Source organism: Trachurus japonicus, chromosome 7 (genome assembly GCF_045865225.1).
Source record: "Trachurus japonicus isolate A0001 chromosome 7, Traja_1.0".
Classification (NCBI taxonomy): Eukaryota; Metazoa; Chordata; class Actinopteri; order Carangiformes; family Carangidae; genus Trachurus; species Trachurus japonicus.
The window spans coordinates 7675411-7699049 of record NC_140913.1 but is presented as its reverse complement, the minus strand read 5'-3'; the positions used below and the strand labels follow the sequence as shown (position 1 = coordinate 7699049).

General features: G+C 43.8%; 4 protein-coding genes across 4 annotated transcripts; 2 read left to right on the top strand and 2 right to left on the bottom strand.

Moving 5' to 3' along the window:
* Positions 1-199: 199 nt before the first annotated feature.
* On the bottom strand, positions 200-2123 carry las1l (LAS1 like ribosome biogenesis factor). Its single transcript, XM_085781008.1, has one exon. It carries the CDS (start codon positions 1952-1954, stop codon positions 233-235), a length of 1722 nt encoding a protein of 573 aa, XP_085637134.1. The 5' UTR covers positions 1955-2123; the 3' UTR covers positions 200-232.
* A 978-nt stretch (positions 2124-3101) lies between these two features.
* On the bottom strand, positions 3102-4169 carry mrpl49 (mitochondrial ribosomal protein L49). The gene has a single exon (XM_085781007.1). It carries the CDS (start codon positions 4150-4152, stop codon positions 3613-3615), a length of 540 nt encoding a protein of 179 aa, XP_085637133.1. The 5' UTR covers positions 4153-4169; the 3' UTR covers positions 3102-3612.
* A 9334-nt stretch (positions 4170-13503) lies between these two features.
* Positions 13504-17976, top strand: haus7 (HAUS augmin-like complex, subunit 7). Its single transcript, XM_085783076.1, has 9 exons — positions 13504-13572; positions 14319-14434; positions 14525-14595; positions 14762-14823; positions 16029-16219; positions 17029-17137; positions 17252-17464; positions 17554-17665; positions 17745-17976. Exons 1-9 carry the CDS (start codon positions 13516-13518, stop codon positions 17780-17782), a joined length of 969 nt encoding a protein of 322 aa, XP_085639202.1. The 5' UTR covers positions 13504-13515; the 3' UTR covers positions 17783-17976.
* Positions 17977-20248: 2272 nt separating this feature from the next.
* On the top strand, positions 20249-23399 carry LOC146984124 (ninjurin-1). Its single transcript, XM_085783075.1, has 4 exons — positions 20249-20412; positions 21888-22130; positions 22910-23037; positions 23126-23399. The coding sequence occupies exons 1-2, from the start codon at positions 20359-20361 to the stop codon at positions 22128-22130; spliced, it is 297 nt and encodes a 98-aa protein (XP_085639201.1). The 5' UTR covers positions 20249-20358; the 3' UTR covers positions 22910-23037; positions 23126-23399.
* Positions 23400-23639: the final 240 nt, after the last annotated feature.

Below are 23639 nucleotides of genomic sequence, written 5' to 3'. Positions count from 1 at the left end.
TTGAATATGCTTGAACCAGCGAACATTACAACCTTATAAATGACTGATTAAGTGCCATTTGTGTTGACTGACTCAATCAATTAACCAACTGCTTTTTATCCTCCAAATTGCTGGGTATCATATTTAGAAATTAACCATTTGTTTCTTTTGTCCGCATGTTAAAACACAGGAGCACAGGTTGAATGATATGCCAGCAGCTTAAGGCCTTTTTTTCCCTGTATTACAATACGACTCAAAAAAGTTGAAGTCCAGATTTCAGCTTGTTAACATCACTGTGGTTCCAGAGAAGGCCGTCAGCTGTTCTCAGTGGAGCAGAGACTCCTGGGACACTGTGTGTTGTGTTGCTCTCCATCTCCACCGGCTGGTCAAAGACAGTCATTGTCGAGTAGTTTTCTACCATGAGGGATGAAGGGTCATCTGACTGTCCAGGAACTTTACCAAGAGGATAGTTCTTCCACAAGACTTTATCAGCACACAGCTGCCACGGAGATCCTCTGAGCAACTTTGCCTTTTCTGCCTGAGCATCCGCCCACTTGTACTCCTGGGAGGACTCGCTCCTCTCCGCGTCAGGCCTGGAACGCCCGTGGTGGCTGTGGTGCCGTGAATGCTGCAGCTTCTCCTGCAGACTCTCCAGTGTGTATATGGGCTGTTGTTTTTGCCCTGCAGGGGGATCAAACTCAGAGTGGGTGGTCTGTGTGTAGATGGAGCAGAGCTGAAACAGCCTCTGTCTGGTTTCCAGAGGGAGAGGATGCTCCATGTCATCCAGGATTAACTGGAGCAAGTGAGGCGTGCTGATGCAGGGAGCATCCAGGCATGCTGAGAGCAGCTGCTGCCACCGCAGCTGGATGCGGTTCACAAAAATCCTGTCCTTCATCCTGGCCTTCCTCTGTCCCTTTGTTTCGAAATGGTAATCAAACTTGGTGCTGTTGGAGAGCATGACCTCTGAAATCCAAGCAGAAAGGTAGAAGACCCTGTGGTTATTCTGCTCTTGGGTGAGCTGCTTGAGTTCAACAAAGAGCTTCTCCAGGAGCAGGTGTATGAAGGCAGGTGAGTTGAGCATCTTCAGGAGCGGCAGCCAGAAACGCAGGAAGATCTGAGGGAGTCTGGGTTCACTGGGGCTGTCAGAGGTGTCACAGCCCAGCGTGTTGAGTTGCTCGACAGTAGGAACCAGGAATCCATCCTCCAACAACACGTCCACCAGCAATTCACTTGACTCTAAAGCAAACTGCTTGATCTCCCCAAGTAACCAGCTCATCTCTGCAAAAGGGGCGGGCCACAAGCTCTTGTTTCTGTTTTCAGGGAGTCCGTCAAAAGCCTGGTACTGCTCTTTTTCAAAGGAAATCAAAAGTTCCCGAGCACTCTTGTAGGCTTCCTTTTCTTTTTGCCTCGCGAGGAGCTCATCTTCTTGGCGTTTCAGATCAACCTCCTCATCCTCCACATCTGACTGCAGTTCCCAGTCCTCATTGGACCCTCCTCCCAGCTGCCTGGACCAGTACTCCTGCTGCAGCCACTCCAACACCACCTTGCATCCCTTTCTGCACCATTTCAACGTAGGCAGCTTCCGATGAGTGAAATCGTGCCTCAGGTCTACCACCCACTCTGGGATGTTCATGTTCCCGGCCAGCCGCCTCAGGGGTCGGGCTACTTTCCCCTGTTTTCGCTCAGTGATGAGATTGACGAACCTGACCAGAGCTGCTCCGTAGAGCAGGACCAGGTCTCCTCCTTCCAGCTGTCCCGACCGGTCCAGCACCTGGCACCGCACCAGGTCCGCGGTGCAGTCCACCGCCACGGGACTGTTACTGGCGTATCTGCATTTCCAGGCTGAGACCCTCTGCAGCGCGAACCTCTGTAAGGCGGAATCTTTAGAGTAAAGATACTCCAGGACCTGGTCCCACTCAGCTTTGTTGACCCACGCAACCACATGGCGTCTTTTCTCCGAGCTCCTTTTCTTCATGTTTATGGCGGAAGAGGCGAAAAGCGGACTCTCGTTAACACCTCACACACATGGAAATGACTGTCCTCTGACAGACGCCGACTCGAATCCCTGACAAAAACAGCTTTTTGCGGCAGAGTGGACAAACGCCGAAAGCTTTTAGCCACTTAGCGATAATATCGCATTCCGGAAGTGATGCTACTTCTTCCTCGTGACGTGATATGGCGGCTCTCAAAGAAGGAACCGGCAACTTACCGCCACCAACTGGAGGGGAGTGGGAGATGGGTTACCGGTAATTAGATGTGGTTCATTCAATATAGAGATAGATAACGGAAGGAACAAATATCAAGAAATGGGGTCATAATTAACTACATCAGAATTAAAGAAGAAAGTGTTTAGACGTTTCTTCTCCGTCACAACTTTCATACATTCCTGAGTTATGCCGATTTTAATGCTCTCTCCTTCTTCTCCTTGCCTCCTCACATCATTTTGGATCTCCATCTTACTGTTTTCTAAAGATAAAGCCCTCAAAACAGTTTCCATAAAAGTCTGACTGGTATTAGAGCCGTATCTTCATTTAAAAAGGTCAAATGTGATTAGACAGAATGTGTAACCTGTTCCTAATGCATTGTGGATTAGTGGATTGATTTAATATTTTTTGCTGTTAGCGTTTCTTTGGTTACAGTCAATAGTTAAAAATGAACAAAATGTTTTATAAAGGAATAGAACATCGAAAGACCAAAAGAAACTCAGCACTGAAAAAAGAAACCAGACTCAGAAAAGTGAAATTATTGAATAACATCAAACAGTGTGTTTTGGGAAGTATGGTATTTTTTCTCTTTCTCATTAGAACCTTTATATTTATTTTAGTTATCCAGTTTGATGTACTACCTGTTTGTTTTAGATAAATGTTTGGGGTACACACACACCATAATATCACTAAATATTCCATGTAATTGGTTTCATGTTGCTCTGTTGTAATGAGAATAAGTGATGGTTTCAGTGTCTGTGCCCTTTTCACCTGAACTCATATTGTCCTCTTCTAGAGCTCAATAATAATGTACATATTGCATTTCTGAATAAAATTAAATAATTTTGAACTTTGATTATTTCTGTATAACCTTTAAGGCTGAAGTTCATTGGGTGAGCTACAAAAAAATGTCAACAGTTTTACACGTGATCAACTGTTTTAATTTAGACAAAACAATCATACATCGTTCTTCAGGCTTCAACCATGTTATTTCTCTGCTGCTCATTTTAGAATAATTTCAATTTAATTGAATTTTAAATTTAGACAAAATCTAAAACACTTTGGTTGTGAAGGTCAAACAGTCTGTGTCATGTGAACATCTGCTGCTCTGACAGGTCCAAGGCAGAAATACAGACAGAGGTCTCAGCTTTGATATTTAATATTAGGCTACATCACATCCAAGTATTTACACTGATGAACACCACAATTTTAACATCTCTCTGGCTTGAAAGAGTTCATGACAATGGAAACAATCATCAGTTGTCCGTCCACCAGGACTGAATCCTCCAGGACGGTTCCTCAGGTCTCTGGTGTGCCAACAGATGCTAAACCCAGAGTCCTATTCTCTCCGTCTCTTCATGGACCCCCCTGGTCCCATAGAGCCATGCTGTGTCCTTGATGCCAGTGTGCCCCCCCTCCCATCCCAGGGTCAGAAGCCTTTGCTGGCCAACCACTCCTTCAGCTCCTTATCGTAGTGACCTTTGACCTTTAAGGTCATGGTGACCTCGTTGACCTGTGTGGGCAGCTCCTTCCCCGTCACCTCCTTCAGATACTGCTTCACGTCCTTCTCCAGAGCCCAAATGTCCCCCTCCACTTTCCGTACCAGTGTCATCCTGCGGCTGCCGTTGGTCAGGTCGGTGTACACCGGGATGTTGTGCATGCGGGAGCGGCGGATCATGTACGGTAAAGGCGGTGGTGACTCTGCCGGAGGGGTCCAGCCGGACGGGGTCGGACCGGCGTGTTTCGGCGGAGCGGGGACTCGAGACGGCGGAATGAGCCGCTCTACGAACTTGTATTCCTCCGTAGACTCTAATATCACCGGCTTCTTTACCTCCGCAGCAGCCGTACCAGCGAACCGGAGCCCGGCTGCGACAGCAGGAGGTCCCGGTGGCCGGCCGTGCAGCTTGAAGGCTGCTCGCAGCGCCGTGTGGAGCACGGAGGAGCGGAGAGTGAAGGAGGCCGCCATCATGTGTAGCAGTGTCAACGCTACAGACCCGGAAGTAGTCACAAACCTCCGGAAGCACAAACTGTAGCCTAATCGTTTCAAAATAATTGTAAAATGATTTAAAATTATGCAAAAATTCATTTTTCATCCCTCCCATGCCATGGTATGGAAATAAAATGAAATAAAAACAAACACATTTAATAAACTTCAAACTAAACCTCTTTCCACAAAGTGGCCTAAATAATGTCAAATCATCATTATCATAACTCACATGTGATTTAATGCAGAACATAGACAGAACAACCATAGACTGTAAAAATAAGGTATGGAGACAGAGGCACAGGTCAATAAGGAATCTGTGATGGCAGTGTTTTTTAATGTAGAAGGCGTATGATATGGTGTGGAAAGAGGGATTATTAATGATGGGAATAGGTGGAAGAACGTACAATTGGATAAAATATTTTCTATTTGACAGGTGGCTATTCAAGTTAGGATTGGAACAGTGTTGTCAAGGAGGTATACGGTAGTATCCTGACTGGACCGGAGAGCTCCATCAGTGACCAGCTCCTTATTAGAGTTATCGCAGGTCCTTCCTCACTGCAGCTGTCAAACTCCACAACAACAGCTGTTCTCAGCACAAAACATGATTGGATTGGAGTGTGTATTTTTTCTTATTCCTATTCATTAGTAATACCTTAAAATACTGCTTTTCTTTTTTCTTTACTGCTATTTCTATTTAATATTTATTGTCTGTGCTATAGGTTTCTTTACTGCTGTCTGCTGCTGCAACCTTGTAAATTTTCCCCACTGTGGGTGGAATAAAGGATTATCTAATATCTCATATGAGGGTACAACACTAAACTGGGCTAAATCATATAGGAAACATTTGTTCCAGGTCAGTTTTCTTCACAGGTTCAGGACAGCTCTGTACTTATGCTCATTCTTAAAAACCTCATTGGCTGATGATTCCCAGCTCTATCTCACACTAAAGGGTTTAAAAGACATTTATAAAAACAAATGGCAGCTGAACATGACTGAAAAGAGGAAGCTCACACACTCATAAATTCTCCCATTTTTTATTCTCTTAATACACAAAAGAGTGAAACACTCCCGTGGGGGTGAAGTGGACTGCAGTCCTCTGTAGTGGGTCTTTCATCCACACTTTACAGCAGCAGCTCGGCTGGTTCAAGGGATGAACAACAGATGATTGTTAGTCACACAGGCAGATATATAGATAAAGAGGTATGCCACCAATCTGACTCATACTCATCTTTGTCCTCCATATTTTACAGCAGCAGCTCAAGTGGGAAAAAGGAAATACAGTAAATAAAGATTAGTGAGACTCAAGTTACTAAACATGTTCACACAACAACACAAGTGATCCAAGTCAGAGGCTGACACTCATCTGTACTGTCCATGGTGAACAGCAGCTCAGGAGACAGAGTGGGAGGAAAAGACACAATGGTTAGTGATGTTTGACATTGAATATACACAAATGAAGTGTACACATTAGTTTAGACTACTGTCTTTATATGGTATTTTATAATGTTGCTGATCATACTCACTTTCTCCGTCCATGGTTCTCTGTCCATCAGCAGCTCAGGAGGCAGAGGAAGAAGAAGAAGAAAAAGAAATGTCAGTGAGACTAATTATCTTAATAATAAAAAATATATAGTATATATAACAATAAATGAATACCAGGGCAAACAGGTTCTCACAATTACACAACTTGCTGCCTATGTTTATATGTCATAAACTACGCTATAGGTGATTTGTTTTCCGTGTCAGAGGCTCACACTCACCTGTACTGTCCATGGTGAACAGCAGCAGCTCAGGAGGCAGAGTGGGAGGAAAAAGGCATAATGGTTAGTGAGGCAGACTAGTGATGTTTGAAATACTACATTGAATATACATGAATAGAGTGTACACATTACTTTACAATACTGTCTTGGTATTTTATAATGTTGCTCATCATACTCACTTTCTCCGTCCATGGTTCTCCGTCCATCAGCAGCACAGGAGGCAGAGGAAGAAAAAAAAAAGAAAGGTCGGTGAGACTAATTGTCTTTAAATAAAAATAATTATAACAATAAACATACAGAATACCAGAGTAAACAGGTTCTCACAATACCACAACTTGCTGCCTATGTTTATATTTTATAAACTACACTATAGGTGATTTGTTTTCCGTGTCAGAGGCTCATACTCACCTTTTCCGTCCTCATAAGACTGCAGCTCTAAGAGACAAGTTCAGCTCAGGAGGCAGAGGGAAGTCATGGTTAGTGAGATGAACAAGAACTAAACATGGAGGTAAACAGGATCAACATGGAGAAGCTCACACTCACCTTTTTCGTCCTCGTCAGCTGGGATCTCCAGAGTTGATCCCAGCTGACTCTGGGCGAGGGGGAGGGGGAGGGGTGGGAGAGGGGGGTCGATGTGTGTGTGGGGGGGCACTACTATAAGAGGGAGAATTATGATGCTCAACCAACCAAATTGACCGAACCCCGCCAGACGCAAAGGCCAGTCCCAAGAAAAATGGTTGATCAAGCCACTAAACCTAAATGTGCAGAACTACAGAAAAAACCAAGTGCAATAAAGTGTTTGGTGAATAATAGGATGCTCAACCAACCAAACTGACCGAACCCCGCCAGACGCAAAGGCCAGTCCCAAGAAAAATGGTTGATCGAGCCACTGAACCTGAATGTGCAGAACTACAGAAAAACCAAGTGCAATAGGGTGTTTGGTGAATAATATAAAACTCAACCAACCAAATTGACCGAACCCCGCCAGATGCAAAGGCCAGTCCCAAGAAAAATGGTTGATCGAGCCACTGAACCTAAATGTGCAGAACTACAGAAAAAACCAAGTGCAATAAAGTGTTTGGTGAATAATATAAAGCTCAACCAACCAAATTGACCGAACCCCGCCAGACGCAAAGGCCAGTCCCAAGAAAAATGGTTGATCGAGCCACTGAACCTAAATGTGCAAAACTACAACAACAACAACTACAGAATAAAAAGCTCAGGTGCAAGATGCTACCTGGGCAGTTTAGAGGCCTCAGGGTTGAAACTTTCTTCAAGTGGTGGTGCAGGGTGAAGTGACTGAGTGATACCTGTCCTCTCACAGCCGGGGCCTCTTGGCTGGAGCACCTGGCACCGCCTGGTCCTCCTCCTCCTGCCGGCACCTCCTGGAGGAGCGGGGTGGAACACCAACAGGCTGGAAAACATGAGCAGAACCAAGAGAAACACCCCGGGGGGCAGAAGGACGAGAATAAGGCAGAAGAGAAGAGGCAGAAGGAAATAGAGGAGTAGGAGGTGGAGGAGAAGGAGATGGAGGAGTAGCAGGTGGAGGAGAAGGAGATGGAGGAGTACGTGGGAAAGGAGTAGGAGGTCGAGGAGCAGGACGGCGAGGAGCAGGAAGTAGAAGAGTAGGGGGTAGCGGAGTAGCAGGTGGAGGAGAAGGAGATAGAGGAGTAGCAGGTGGAGGAGGAGTAGGAGTAGGAGATAGAGGAGTAAGCGGAAAAGGAGTAGGAGGTCGAGGAGCAGGACGGCGAGGAGCAGGAAGTAGAAGAGTAGGAGGTAGACGAGTAGCAGGTGGAGGAGAAGGAGATAGAGGAGTTGCAGGAGGAGAAGGAGATAGAGGAGTAAGCGGGAAAGGAGTAGGAGGTCGAGGAGCAGGACGGCGAGGAGCGGGAAGTAGAAGAGTAGGAGGTAGAGGAGTAGCAGGTGGAGGAGAAGGAGATAGAGGAGTAGAAGGTGGAGGAGAGTGAGATAGAGGAGTAGCAGGTGGAGGAGAAGGAGATAGAGGAGTACGCGGGAAAGGAGTAGGAGGCCGAGGAGCAGGACGGCGAGGAGCAGGAAGTAGAAGAGTAGGAGGTAGACGAGTAGGAGGTGGAGGAGAAGGAGATAGAGGAGTAGCAGGTGGAGGAGAAGGAGATAGAGGAGTAGCAGGAGGAGAAGGAGATAGAGGAGTAGCAGGAGGAGAAGGAGATAGAGGAGTAGCAGGTGGAGGAGAAGGAGATAGAGTAAGGGGGAAAGGTGTAGGAGGTCGAAGACCAGGACGGCGAGGAGCAGGAAGTAGAAGAGTAGGAGGTAGAGGGGTAGCAGGAGGAGGAGAAGGAGATAGAGGAGTAGCAGGAAGAGGAGAAGGAGATAGAGGAGTAGCAGGAGGAGAAGGAGATAGAGGAGTAGAAGGAGGAACAGGTCGGAAAGCAGAGGCAAGGCGAGGACCAGCACGCTGCAGAGAAGGAGGAATGTGCTGGAGAGCAGGAGCACGAGGCCTGACAGCAGAGGGAGCAGGCCTCAAAGCAGGGACAGCAAGAGGAGGAGCACCACTGAGAGGAGTGACAGCAGCAGGAGAAATGGGACGGAAAGGAGAAGCAGGAGGAGCAGGCTGGGAAGCAAAGGGGGGAGAGCTGCAAAGGGGAAAGCTGGAGGAGTGGTCAGCAGGAGGGCAGGGGGGAGAGGGAGAGCAGGGAGAGGAGGAGGTGTCTGCAGGGGGAGCAGGAGGAGGTGCAGCAGTGAAAGCAGGAGGACCAGTAGAGTAAGTAGGAGGAGAATTCTCCCAGAAAAAAGGAGGAGCAGCAGAGTAAGAAGGAGGAGAAGTCTCCCAGAAAGCAGGAGGAGCAGCAGAGTAAGTAGGAGGAGAATTCGCCCAGAAATCAAGAGGAGCAGCAGAGTAAGAAGGAGGAGGAGTCTCAGAGAAAGCAGGAGGAGCAGCAGAGAAGAAAGGAGGAGCAGACTTCCAGAAAGCAGGAGGAGCAGCAGGAGGAAGAGTCTGCCAGAAAGCAGAAGGAGCAGCAGGAGGAGCAGCCTGCCAGAAAGCAAGAGGACCAGCAAGAGGAGCAGCCTGCCAGAAAGCAAGAGGAGCAGCAGGAGGAGCAAGAGGGGGTGCAGCAGGAGGAGCAGCCTGCCAGAAAGCAAGAGGAGCAGCAGGAGGAGCAGGAGGAGGAGCAGCCTGCCAGAAAGCAAGAGGAGCAGCAGGAGGAGCAAGAGGAGGAGCAGCAGGAGGAGCAGCCTGCCAGAAAGCAAGAGGAGCAGCAGGAGGAGCAGCAGCGGGAGGAGCAGCCTGCCAGAAAGCAAGAGGAGCAGCAGGAGGAGCAAGAGGAGGAGCAGCAGCGGGAGGAGCAGCCTGCCAGAAAGCAAGAGGAGCAGGAGGAGGAGCAAGAGGAGGAGCAGCAGGAGGAGCAGCCTGCCAGAAAGCAAGAGGAGCAGCAGGAGGAGCAGTAGGAGGTGCAGCAGGAACAAACAGATCAGGTGCAGCATCCATGAAAGCAGGAGAAGCAGCATCTAAGACAAAGTAGAGAGGTGGAGCGGAGTCACCTGGCTGGTGGCCCTGCATCCTGATGGCTGGTGGTGATGGAGGTGATGGAGGTGGAGGAGGTGATGGAGGTGGAGGTGATGGAGGTGGTGGAGGTGATGGAGGTGGTGGTGGTGATGGAGGTGGTGGAGGTGATGGAGGTGGTGGAGGTGGAGGTGATGTCAACCGCTGGGTGGAGGACGGGGGAGAAAAGCCAGCTGGGGAGAAAAATGTGAAAATGTCACATGATCCATTTGTAAAAGCATCCACTGATAAAGAGGCTGGAGCAGGACATGTAGTTAGTTAGTTAGTTAAAGTTTATTTCGGACATGTTAAAAGAAATAAAACATACTACAGAAATGGACAGACTTAACATATAAAAACTTTGCAAAAACAACATATGAACAAAAAAATATATATAATTAAAAAAATAAAATAAAATAACTGAAAATAAGCAATAATGTAGAGCTCAGTGATGATGTCGATGTGTGTGTTGGTGGTAGCTGCAGCAGAGGAACCACACACTCATCATGGGAACCTCCAAGAAACGTGTTTGTTACACAGCTGCACACTTTGAACTAGTTTTCAGATTGACAGGTTTCTATCTCTGATCAATAGCTCACATCCCATAGTCAATTGATGTTTGTTGATGTCAATTATGTCGTCTCGTGTTTAATAACGTAGTAGTTCACAGACAAATACTGTGTCAGAATAAATACTTGTAGGCTAATAAACTGTATAATAGTTCAACTTCAAAAGGCAAACAGAGGAACGGGCCCTGGCCCTGCACGTTCCATCATCTCCATGGTGACAACACATATATAGATTTGTATTAATTAGCATTTTTTGAAAAAGAAAAAAGCCCAGTCCCAATTAATATTACATTTTCGACAGCAATTTGTTTTAAAAATGTAATGTCAAACCAAAATATCAGCATGTTTGAGTCAATACTTCATTGTTAACATATTCCACATCTGGCCCGGGAAACAAGGCCCAGGTTTTCTGATAAATCATCATTTTATACGAAGAAAATGTCAAGTATCATTATGAAGCTAACATTCTATTAATGTTTTATGCTAATATTCAATAAGTTAGCCTACATCAATTGTGGGCTTTTGGGATTAAAACCAAATTTGGGCGGTTCAAGAAGATGAACTGAGGCATTTGGTAGCATATAAAATGAAAACATGTCTTACCTGCAAAGGACTGGGTCCAAAGCAGGTGCTGTCCGGTGGGGGTCCGACCGGGCCTGGCTTTCCGCTGATTCAATCTGCAGGTGGGTCTTCTCCAGTAGAGTCTTCCAATCGATAGTTTCCCGAAGATCTGTTCACAGCTTTCCAAAGGTGTCCAAAGGGTTTTATAGTTCGCTCAAGTCCGCAAAAGGTCAATTTGCCAACAGAGGTTTTGCGCTGGGTCAACACAGGTGAAGTCCGAGTGCAAATGAGACAGAGCACAGTTCGGTCAGATGTCACAGTTCCGTTGCCATGACTTCTACGGAACGTCGGCGCGTGCTTTCGTGCGTGTGCGAGATATGCATACATGATAAGATAAGATAAGATAAGATCATCCTTTATTCGTCCCACGTTACAAGGTTGCAGAATGAGGAGCACTGGCACTGTCTGGTTTTTGGGCCCCTGGAAGCTACTGAACTAAAATGCTAATATTTCAATTGTGAAACTAAAAATTAATACACAATATGAGGAGTTTTAAAATGCAGTATTGTCTCACACAGTCAGTGTACTGCACTGATTTAGGGTCAATAGGTCACATGACCTGGAAGCTACTTCATATATAGTAGGGAAATTTACAAGGTTGCAGCAGCAGACAGCAAATAAATGTATAGCACAGTTATTAAATAGCAAATAGCAATAACAGTATTTATATGTTATTATTATATAATATTAGAGTAGAGTAGCCTATATGATTAATGAATGATAATGAGAAAATATTTAAACACATTCCAATCCAATCATGTTGTGCCATTGTGTCACATTGCCATTATGGTACTAATGATACTCTGATATTGTGCACATCTCTGTTTTATTTCTCCATATGAACCCTCGACAGATTATTACTGGGTTTTTCTGTGGGCTTTTTAAATACAGACTGAATTCGTACAACAGTTCATGAAAGACACAGGGTTGGATAGAAGAGTTTAGTTTTTTTCCCCCTCTTGTTTGTTTGTTTGTTTTTATATATTATCATTATTATTATTATGGGAATAGGTGACTCTGTAATGCACCTCAACGTTGTTGCCGCTCGCCATAAATGACAAAGAAGAAGACATAGACTGTATAAAAGGAAGAAAAAGAAGGAGAAGGAGTGAGACTGGAAGAGGGGGAGGAACTTGCATGTTCTTTTTCAGCAGATACAAGGCTCTGGACCAGGTTGTTCAGTGGGCAAATGATTGGGGTTTTAGAATTTCGTCCTCCAAAAGTAAATATATGATTTTTGGGAATAAGAGGAAAATTCCTGCCTTGAGTATTTTGTTGTATGACAGTCCAGTGGAAAGAGTTAAAGAGTTTAAGTTTCTTGGTCTATGGATGGATGAAAGACTAACATGGAAAAGCCATATTAAGAAAGTTGTAAGTAAGTGTGAAAAGGTTATTAATATCCTTCGCTGTCTGACTGGGAGTGATTGGGGTGCTGATCGAGATACTCTAACTATGATTTATCGCCCCATGATTAGATCTGTTCTGGATTTGTGTGGTTTTTGGTTCAGCTGCCAAGTCTGTGCTATGTAAACTGGACCGGGTTCAGGCTAAGGCCTTGAGAGTCTGTAATGGTGCTTTTAGGACGACTCCTATTCCTGCTTTACTTATAGAAATGAGAGAATTGCCACTGGAAATCAGGAGGAAAAAGCTAGGGCTCCATTACTGGGCTAAGTTGAGTGGCTCAAGTTATAGTTTTGCCTCAAGGTGTCTGCTCGAAAGTTCCTGGGAGTTAATGGGAAGAAGGTTAATTTTTTACATTGCATTAAGCAGTTGGCGGGGGATTTTGGGGCAGAGAATGGCTGGGCATGTGTGGTCACCTGTGCCGCCGTGGTTTCTTCCTGAACCTGAGGTATTGCTGTCTCTCCTTGAAGAAGGGAGAAATAGTCAAGTTAGAGATGTGAGAATGATCTTGAGTCAGTGTGAAGGATTCATGAAAATGTTTACTGATGGTTCAAAGGATCCTGTCTCTGGGAAAACTGGGGCTGGGGTTTTTGTTGCAGATGAGAATCTTAAGTTCAGCATTCGTTTATCAAACAATTTATCTGTTTTTTCAGCTGAACTGGTGGCAATTTTAAAAGCTTTGGAGAACAAAATAAGCCTCAGAACAGTGTCATTTGCTCAGATTCTGCAGCCACTTTTGTGGCTCTAGAAGTAGGTTCTTCTTGTGCCCGACCTGATCTGGTAATGGAGATTCTGTGTTGTCTGTGTTGAGAATTGAGAGACTAGGGAGCCATGTGTGTTTTATGTAGGTGCCTGGTCACTTCGGGGTCGAGGGAAACAAAGTTGCTGACAGGTTGGCTAAAAAGTCGTTGTCTAGATTTGAGTGTCATCATGGGTAAAAGCGAATGTGTGAGTAATGAAAAGCTTGAGTTGCAGTGGCAGGTTGAGTGGAATCAGGAGCAGAGGGGAAGGCATTATTATTGTTTGCAACCCTCAGTCAAGAGTAAAAAATGGAAAAGTAGCCTATGTTGGGGCGGAAAGATGAAGTAGTTTTAACTAGGCTGAGGCTGGGGCATTGTTGTCTGGAAAAGTCATAGGTAAGCATGAGAATGGATTGTGTGAGTGTGGAGAATTGGAGACGGTGGTTCATGTGTTTTTTTCTTGTAACCTCTATTCCAGTCAGAGACGGCAGTTGTTTATGGATCTGTATGATCTGGGTCTTACTGTGTTTTCCTTTCGAGGTATTTTTACATAGGGGAAAAATCAGACTCCTTTGGGAGGGCAGTGCTGAGGTTCCTGCACTCTGCTGGGCTCAGTGAGAGGATTTAGTTAAGTAGTTGTATTTATAACCGGTGGAGGGCAGCATTCTGCTGGAAAGCTACAGCCTGCCGGAACTCGAGAAGAAGAAGAAGAAGGAGAGAGGTTTGTTTGGAAAATGGCGGGTCCTTTGACAGACACACAACGGGCACGGCTTGTGTATGATGCGTTGCAGGTAATATGAGTTAAATTAAGTTTTAGTTTTAAATAACATCAAACAGTGCGCTTTTTGGCGAGTCCTACTGTTGTGTCTTTGCTTTTTCTCACAAGAGCCATTACATTCACTTGTTTTGCTCGGTTCATGTAGCGTTTGTGCCCCACCGTCGTGTGTCCATGTTTCTGTTAAAACAACAACAACCAGCACCACACAAAGTTATTTTAAAGCAGTGTCCTGTGATTAAATGCTAACCCGACATTTAATAACAGATTTTTATTTATTTATCATTTATTCATTTAAATAGTCAGCGAAGGTGAGTTAATATTTCGATGACAAAACATTTTAAGCGTTTTTGAATGCAACCCAACCAAATATTATTTACATACTAATAAAGTGAGAACACATCGATGGTAAAACAGCCCTATACTTATTTTGGAGCTGGAGATTCTCCACATATTCATTGTAGTGTCAGTGTGTGTTGTTTTTTTTGTTTGTTTTTTTTGTAGATTTTTCTTCAGTACATAGAGACATGCTGTTTGCCCAATTCATACCATAAACAATATAACCATGTATCATTTCACCATGTTTGCATCAAAAGTTTTTATTTATTTAAATACAACACATTGATATTGTGCACCTCTCTGTTTTGTTTCTCCATATGAACCATTGACAGATTACTATTATTACTGGGTTTTTCTGTGGGCTTTTTAAATACAGATTATTCGTACAACTGATGGTTCTGCTTGTGTCTTGTCTTTGCTGAGGCTGGGTCTTGTCCGCTGGTGGAGGGTCTGTACCTGCAGGAGGCAGACAGCATGCTGCAGCTGCTGTGTGCTCCCTCTCAGCACCGCACAGAAATACTGGCGTGGATCTGCAGCAGGTAAAATAACCATCACCACTGTTCCTCTCCATCTGTCAAAAGTTCATTATAAATATAAATGCACACCACATCTGCTCTGTCATTTAACAGTATCAACCCAAGTTTTGTCACTTCCAAGGCGATGTCGGTAAAATCCAAAGACCCAAACGCTTTGACTAAAGGTAACAAAAGCTTTACTTACAGTCGTGCTTGTCTTTTGATGGAAACATTGTGTAATAAAAGGAAACTTATCTCAGTGAAAGTGCACATCTACAGAGCTTTAAATTGTATTGTTTTGGTTTTTTTTGCTTCACACAATAACCTCTTATACTGTGTTTGCACGAAAAGAAATGGCTCAGCTTGGACAGGAGCTGATGCTGTGCAGAGCAGGTGATCTGGACCTCATCAGGGTGAGAGGACGCACGCATCTGGTGTCAGTGTTGTCAGTTTACATGTATAGAGATCAGGGACGTGCACATGACTATAGAGGGGCAGGGGCTCAACATCAGAAAAGGGCAGTACCTATGTACAATTTTTTCAGGCCTTAATATCAAAATAAATAAATTACAGTTACTATTTAGTCGGTAGAGAAAGCCTGCACGCCTTCAGGACTGCAGTCAACACGCTGGACCAATTTCCCAACTTCCCGAAACAGAGTCATGACTTCTGAACTGGTAGGCTAAGGCTAATATGGTATTGGGTGCACATTAACATGGCTTGCAGAAAAAAAAAATCATGTGAGTGCAAGTGCAAAATAGAAGTAGGCTAAGCCTACAGGCTACACACACAAAACCAAGAAATGACTACTGTGACTGCTACTGTGCATGTAGAACAGCAGCAATATTTACAACAGCAAAGTCACAATTACCAGTAACTCAATATCTGGAAACAAATTCAAATAGTCAGTGAAATCAAGCTGACTGAGTGATTCCTCCTGTTGCTGTTGTTGTTCACTACATTCAGGTGATGTTAGACAGAGGACGGGGTGGGGCTTAACTCCTAACAAGCAGTGAGCTAAACAAACACAAATGGCGCTTTTCTGAAATATGACTCATATTAAGCTCATTGAATAAGTGGACGGTGACTTGTCAGAACCGACAAGGAAGTTATGTTGGTGGATTTATAACTCACAAGATTCGACACAAGTCGCTCCACTGTCACGTCTCATCTATGTGCGGCACACATCGATGAGGCAGCAGCTTCTACTTCCCTCTCTCTCTCTCTCTCTGGACGTGCATATGAGGGAGCGCGCACCGCGGGGCAGCCCCGCCCCTCGGTGAGAGACGGAGCGGAGCAGCAGCGGACAACACACACACCAACGTACACAATACCGTATATATTACAAGGAAATGCGTACGGTAGATAACCGTGGCATTTTGACAGCGCGGTTATTTACATCCTCATGCACAACAGGAATGCATTTATTGGAAAAAAAAACAAAAAAAAACAACAACATAGAAAAAGGGCACTTTTTAATACGAGGCAAAAAGGGCAGGGGCTCAAGCACCCTTTGGGCCCTATGTGTGCACGTGCCTGATAGAGATATTCATTTGCATGATGAACACAAATGTGAACACTGTTTTGGTCTGTCTGTTCGTTAAACCTTTTTATGCAGGGCGAAGCGAGTCCTCGCAGGCAGCTTCAGTTCATGGAGCAGCTTTTAACTCTCGTCCCAGGCTGCAGTAAGTCTGCTGAGCCCAGAATAAATGGGGAGATGCTGCTGGATGAGCTCTTCGCTGATGAGAATCTGCCTCACCTCACACAAATGCTCGAACCCACTTTCGACCCCTGGCCCGTACACATCAAGTATGCACACTCTCTTTGATTATCCTCTGCTGCACGTCGTCATTCTCGTTTCGTTTAGACTTGTTTCACAGATCTTCGTTGACTGCATTATTTCTTCCAGTTGTCTTTATGCTCATCTCCTCTTATAGATCTTACAGATGTATACGAATGAGGCAGGATGGGTCCGACTATGCTGCTTTCTTTGAGTTGATTTTCAGACATTCTTGGTGCAACCCAGGGTTGAAAGCAGCAAAATAATTAAGAAGTGCAACAATAACAAAAGGCATGCAAGTTCGGTGCTTCATATCATGTAGGCTATATGCAGCCATATTTGTGTATGGGTATCCTAGCTATCTTTGTGCTATAGGGATATTCTGAACACCAATCCTAAATCCAGTTGAGTCATCACACAGCCTTTATTTACAATAACTTTAAAAATCATGTTTCATAGCAACTTTGAGGACATTTCCAGACTTTATCTTCAAAAAAAGCACAATTTTGCTTGTGTACTTTTAATATATTGAGCTAAAAGTGTATTTATTTTTAATCTGGTCACCAAATGCTTGGCATACCAGTTTCTCCTTTTTAATTCTGATTCCATACATACCTCATATATTAAAATTGGATAATCTAATCAAAAGTTGTAGCAGTTTACATATTTTGCGGCGCCCCCTAGAGGCCATTTTTTATCTGTGTGTTTGACACTCGGACTCAAATTGTTCTATCAACCCTAAACTTCAACTTGGAAGTGAAAACCAAACTTTAACACCAATTTGAAATGACTGAGCCTTAAATGACCCCACTATTACTGCCTCTGCTTGACCCCACAGGGCTTTATGCAAAGGCTCAAAGTCATCTTCTAAGCCGTGTAAAGAGGATGCCGATGTTGCTGCCCTCCTACAGTCGAGTCAGACAATGCTGGAGCAGCTAAAGTCAGAGGTATTACACATTTATTGAAACAGGATGTCCTTAGTAACTTACCACCACATGAACTCTGTGTTCATCATCATCATCATCACTACCTGAACGTTGAGCTCTGTCTGTTCTCGTCAGTGTGACTTCCTGAACGGTGAGGCGCAGAGTCCCAGCGCGTTTCCTCCGAGCTCGTTGCGCGTGGCGGCGTGTGACCTCCAGCAGCTAATGGCTACTTTCTGCCACGTTTATGAAACAAACTGGGGAGCGTACTGCGCCAGAGAACCCCCCGGCTTCAGCAAAGACGCCGACGTGTTCTGGAGAGTACACCAACTATTGCTGGCCTGCAACACGGTACGCTCCTTCACAGGAAATCTGTGTCAACATGAGTCTGACCTGTGGGAGTGAGTCTGTCTGACACTTTGAGCTGCATCTGTTCTCAGGCGATGGACGTGCTGAATGAAGTATCAGAGGCTTCTGCATGTGTGAATGAAGAAGTGAGACAGCTTCAAATGCAGAAAGGCTACTGGAGGAGAGGAGAAAGGCAAACATTGCGTGAGTGAATATTCTTTCATGTGGATGTTGCTCACACAGTTTGTTGCAAAATGTTGATATCTTTGTTCTTGTTTTCTAGTGGACCAAATGGAAGAACTCTCCAAGCGAATCGGATAGTTTCTGTCACAGCAGCGTTCCTGATGGAAACAACTTCAAACCATCAGGGGGAATGTTGATTGGCTGCTGGAGTGAGAAAGGTGCTCAGGGTAATGCAGAAATGATGTGGAGAGAGTCTCATCTGTACTTGTGTTAAAACTTTGAACAGAGTTGTGTATGATTCAGCATGAAGTGTTCACCGGTGAGAGCTGCTGTTGCTCAGACACATTTCAGCAGAACTGCACTTGTCTTTCTAAGAGTCTAATCGAAAACAGTTTGATGTAGTACCTGTTTATTATACCATAATATCACTAAATATTCCATGTAATTGGTATGATAGTGCTCTCCGATAGTGAGCATAACTGATGGTTTCAGTGTCTGTGCCTTTACCCAAACTCCTGTTGTTCTCTTTTAGAGCTCAATATAAATGTGCATATTGTATTTCTGAATAAAATTTAATATTTTGAACTTAAATTGTTTTGATATTGTCTAGTGTCATTTTTATTAATTAATTAGGTGAGCAACAAAAAAATAACAGTTTTTCAAAAAAAGTAAATCAGACACACCTTGATCAGCCAGTTTCTGATGCAATGTATTTATTCAGGTTTTTCACAAAAATAGTGACGTGACAGTTTTGAACAAATAACAAGAACAACAAAATGTCACCTGCCAGTTTAGTCGAACTGATTTTGGGATTTTCATACGGTGAAAAAAGGTTGAATATCTGGTAAACGGATATATTTTCAAAACATGTAGATTAAATGTTACATATCTGCCTCCATTCTATAAGCACGAAAGCAGAGAGTTTGAAATATTAACGTTAAAACGTAAGATATTACAAAAAGTGGCCGAGTCGAGTGGCCCCGTACATTCTAATAGAAAAAATATGTCTTCACACATTAACCATGTTTGAATTGATTTAACTTTAGCAGATTAAGTCATGATGTGGGACTTTATCAAAAATAATTCTCATGTTAATGAAATTATGTCTTTGTTTGTTTAGTACATATTGAAAATAAGTAAAACTTTTGTCAAAGAAACAACATCTTATGCTGACATTGGTCTTTGAGAAAAAAGTATTGAACATGAAAGTAGCTTAATTTGATCAGAATTGGGTCACTAATAAAGGAAAATTAAGTCCTGAGTGTTAATTGGCTTCGGTTTTCTAGATACAATACAGCTTCAGGTCAAAATTGTTAGAGAAGAATTTAACTTCCCTATGTAGTTTGTGTGGTTCAAGGTCAATCCCTCTTTGTTTATAGTTGAAAGCTAAGAGATATACTGCTAGAGACACTTATCTGCACCAAACTCTCTCCCAGGAACATGCCAAGGCCATGTTGTTCCAGACACAGCTGCAGAGCTAGGTGATAACCTAGCACACAATGTAACACTTTTGTGTGAGAGAGAGAAACCATTGTTGTTCTCCCATCATAGGAGGTGTGAAAATGTATCTTAATGTTTATGCACAATAGCCAATAGCATGTTAACACATCTCCCCTTGTAGGCTTTGTCCACCTTTCTAGTATAAGAATCTGAACTTTGGGAACTCTGAACTCTGAACTTTCAGAATTGAGGTGGCATCGCCCACTCATGTTGTGTCGATAACTTTTCTGTTCTCCTTGATCGATCAAGCCTAATAAACTTCTGCATCACCTCAGAATTTCACCCTAACAATAGTTGCATCAAAATAATTCAATTATTATGCAATCATGCTCCATAACTTTTCTGCAAAATGTGATATAGCAATGAGATTGGTACACACCAGCCATCATAAATGTATCTTTTTATAGATACCAATAACTTAACTTTCCATTCATTGACTGTTTGTTTTTTTTCAACAAGAGGTACCACTGTTGTAAACTGGAATCCAGTAGCTCTGCCCTACTCTCACTCTCTTCCAAATCCCTGACCAAGTCATCTAGTTTCCTCTGTGAAATGAGAAGTGGTTTAGGAGAAGCATATGGTGACTGTTCCTTGGAAATGTTAAGCAATAACTCTTTCACAAGCCACCAGATATAACTGTATGATGCATAGATCTGGCCAAGACAAATGTACTTGCAATTAAAGACCAATAAATTACAGTTAGGTGATAAATTTCCATGTGGTACATTTTCATTCTTCTACCGTACTTTGTCGAAAAGTTATGAGGCATCATGATCATCATAGTAATGCATCGAATCACAATATGTAAGAATGAGCTCATTTTATCTCAGAAGTTGATCATTTCCCCAAATTTGTAGACCAGAGTTATGAGTGTTGCTTTTAGAACAGAAACAGAATAAAACCTTCAGATTATTGGGAAAGAAAGTGAACCTCTAAAAAACAAACTACATAGATATAGCCTGTAAAGCCAGCAGCTGTGTTGATACAACAAACCATGGTGATGATACTGCATATTTACATGTTTAACTACATTTGCTGCAGCTGCAGCTCTGAAGAGAAACATAGTGGGAGGGGTCTCTTTCAATTATGTCACTGTAACAGGAGGAGCTGCCTGACTTGTTGTTCCTGTCTGTCCATCGTGTAGCAGTAAACTCAGAGACTCTGAGAGAGGACGGTTTCCTGAGAGCTGCTGGGAGTTAACAACACAGAGCAGAATGGACCGGCCGAACGGACAGGACGTACCCCTCAATAAACTCAGCGACATAGAGGTGAGCAACACAGACGCACAGCCCCCTTCCCTCTACTCTTCTATCCACTTCTATTGTGTTTGTACTTGTGTGTATGCTTGTGCCAACAGGATGTGTACTCACGTTGGCAGAAACATATGTCTGTCTATCTATCTATCTATCTATCTATCTATCTATCTATCTATCTATCTATCTATCTATCTATCTATCTATCTATCTATCTATCTATCTATCTATCTATCTATCTATCTATCTATCTGATATCTATCTATGAATTACTGATGTTCATTTCCCTTGGCTGGGACTTACTGTATGGACTTCTACTCTTTTCTAGTCACTTGGAGCCCCCTTTTACACACATTCATGACTTTTTGGAGACTAATCATTCGCATCATGTGGGTTCAGTGACTTGTACCCAGTCAGGAATCGAAGCACTGACCTCCTGAGCCACAGCCGCCCAGTAGTAGTAGAAAGTGAAAGCTTCATTAAAAACAATAGATAAAAGTAATTTTATACACATAATGCAGTGTTTTATTCTTTCCTATCATCAGAGGTCAGGTCTGACCCATGGCACCCACTCTTGACTTGTGATGTGCTGTCCTCTGGTGAACCAGTGTAATGTCCTGAGGCTGCATATGTTTATCAGTGGCGAACAGTTCAACCGTCAAAAAAGAAAAATCCGGGGCGGCGTTTAGCTCACTTGGTAGAGCTGCCGCCCCATGTTGAGGCTACAGTCCTCACTGTACTGTTCGAATCCCGCATCCAGCAGCCCTTTCCTGCATGTCTCTCTACTGTGCTGTCATTTAAGGCAATAAAAAGCCCCAAAAATATACTTTAAAAAGAAAAAGAAAAAGAGAAATCCACAGATAAAAGTCACGTGACGCCTCAGACTTGACTTGTTACCCTTTAAGAGGGTGCTGATCTCTGGTCTGGGACCACTGCTCTAAAGTCTGTTTACAGGAATGGCCATGTGAAATTGCTGTTTTCTTTCCACCGTTGTCAGCTGTGTATAGACATGAATGAAAGCTTTGTGACTCAGAGAGTGTTGCACCCAGGTGTGACGTCACATGGGGAAAAAAGCCCTGAGAAAATACCTTTGCCAGTGAAGATGGGCACATTGTGACCAGGAAGAGTTTTCTACAATTTACCTGCCCTCAGCTTTCAGCTCCTCAAATACCTCCTGCTCATTACATTTACGTCATCTCAGCTCATTCTCTGCACATGTATCAGCTTATGTGGCAAAAAGTCAGATTTCTAGATTTGGAAGAGAACGTGCATGTCGTGTCTTGTTGCCTTTCTTTTTGGCCCAGCCCAGGTGAGTCATCACCTGGCGCGCTGCCACTCCCACTTCTCCTGTTACAGCCACACCTGGATACATAGTAACAAAGATAATCACAGCCTGTGTTTGGAATAGGTTGAATGTAAACAGAGCAAAGAGAAGTGGTGTGACTTTGTTCCTTGACGTTCTTCCTATCCTGTCATCTCTACACTCGCAGGCACCCACATCCCAGTCTGGAAAGGTGATCCGCCCCATCAACCTTAATCACTATGCCACCAAAAAGAGTGCGGCTCAGAGCATGCTGGACGTCGCCCTGCTGATGGCCAACTCGTCCCAGCTGAAGACCGTCCTCTACGTGGGGCCTCAGTACCGATTCTACATCCCCCTCATTGTCCTGCTGGGTCTGTCCATCACATTACAAGTCATAGTGGGGCTGCTGCTCGTCTTCATCGGCAAGTGACTTCAAGTCTTTGCATATCGTCTGTTCCATTGCTCCCACTTTAAATGCATACCTCATCAAAACAGGCATACAGAGATGTTTATAAGAGGTTTAGCGAAACAGAGAACCTGACAAAGCCAGACGAGAACATCAGTGATCATGGTTTCTCTCGTAGCAAAAATATGTTTTCAGTGAAATAAGTAGTTTGTTCATTGTTAAAGGAACAGGTTGATACTCTGAGAGGTAGACGCATTTACTTTCTCCCCCGCAGTGGGATGAAAAGACTGACACCATTGTTGTATCTGAACCTTAAACATGAAGCTGGGGAGCCAGTTAGCCTAGCTTAGCATAAAGACTGGAAACAGCCAACCAGATAACATAGTCCACCTTCCAGCACATTTTAAGCCCAGTAAATATTTTTGAATAATTTTAGGTGGGTTTTCTTACTTTCAGACAGAATTAATTTTACCCATTAATGTAATGTCACCTTAGACACCACTGACTGTAAATAAAGATGGACGTGGCCTCTGCGGAGTCACCCGTAGCTTTCTGAAGAGATTGAACACTCTTCTGTGATTTAAATAGGCTGTAAAGTTGTAATATGAATGCATACTTTACATGTATTTTTGTTATAAGTAATAAGTGTGTTATATCTGCAGTATAGTGTTTTAAATCTCACAAATACAACCCATTTTTAAATAATAACTAATTCAAATTTAATCTTAAAACAATTTTCCATTCTTCTTATGTGGCTGATTTGATTGTTGCTGTTGTGCAATTCTGTCCCAGCAGTAAAGTACGATCTGAACGACACGAGGAAACATGCCAAGCTGAACAGGATGAACAACGCGGCCACTGTCTTTGTCTTCTTCACAGTCCTCATCAACATCTTCATCACAGCGCTGGGCTTCGAGGGCCACTCTGTCGGGTAGGCCACGGCAGAGTGCTTACACCCAGCCGGTCCTGTTACTGTTGTACACTCCTGTTACCTTGTTTTTTGTTTTTTTTATTCCCAGTGGAACAGCGGCGGTGGTGACAATCCAAGAGCCTAAGATCATCCCTCTGCCCAATACGATGAACGTGACTGCTGGCCGCTAGACAAAATCTAAGACCTCCGATTGTTCACATTATCTCAAAGCCTTGAGATCTTTAAGGTTGTGGTGGGTCAGCAGCATTTTTGTTACTTCTGTTTGACCTCTGTTGTCAAATTATGACTCGTTTAGGCTGGAACAAACCTTTAAGATCTATCACATTAGTGCACATGTGAGGCTTTTGTGGATCCGGTCTGAGGCTGCATTAGCCTCGTAAACCAGCCTCTCGCGGAAGTGCATTTCATTTCATTCCGAGGGAGAGTCTGGCCTCATCCCCATTCTAAGCGTTTGGACTGAAACCCTCAGAAGGCCGAGCCAATCAGCGTCGCCCGCTGTGATTGACACAGCACGTTGGCCAATCAGAGACCGACTGGTGCAAAGCCCCGTCACTACACCAACTTGCTGATTGGCTGAATGGGGTTGTCTGTCAACGCTACTA

What these genes read in the sequence shown, in the direction of transcription:
- LOC146984124 (XM_085783075.1), top strand. Translation starts at nt 20,359, where the DNA reads ATGGACCGGCCGAACGGACAGGACGTACCCCTCAATAAACTCAGCGAC. An exon ending in ATAAACTCAGCGACATAGAG is followed by an intron (nt 20,413 to 21,887) that starts GTGAGCAACACA and finishes CTACACTCGCAG; the next exon opens with GCACCCACATCCCAGTCTGG.
- haus7 (XM_085783076.1), top strand. Translation starts at nt 13,516, where the DNA reads ATGGCGGGTCCTTTGACAGACACACAACGGGCACGGCTTGTGTATGAT. An exon ending in CTGGCGTGGATCTGCAGCAG is followed by an intron (nt 14,435 to 14,524) that starts GTAAAATAACCA and finishes GTCATTTAACAG; the next exon opens with TATCAACCCAAGTTTTGTCA. An exon ending in AGGAGAAAGGCAAACATTGC is followed by an intron (nt 17,666 to 17,744) that starts GTGAGTGAATAT and finishes CTTGTTTTCTAG; the next exon opens with TGGACCAAATGGAAGAACTC.
- las1l (XM_085781008.1), bottom strand. Translation starts at nt 1,954, where the DNA reads ATGAAGAAAAGGAGCTCGGAGAAAAGACGCCATGTGGTTGCGTGGGTC.
- mrpl49 (XM_085781007.1), bottom strand. Translation starts at nt 4,152, where the DNA reads ATGATGGCGGCCTCCTTCACTCTCCGCTCCTCCGTGCTCCACACGGCG.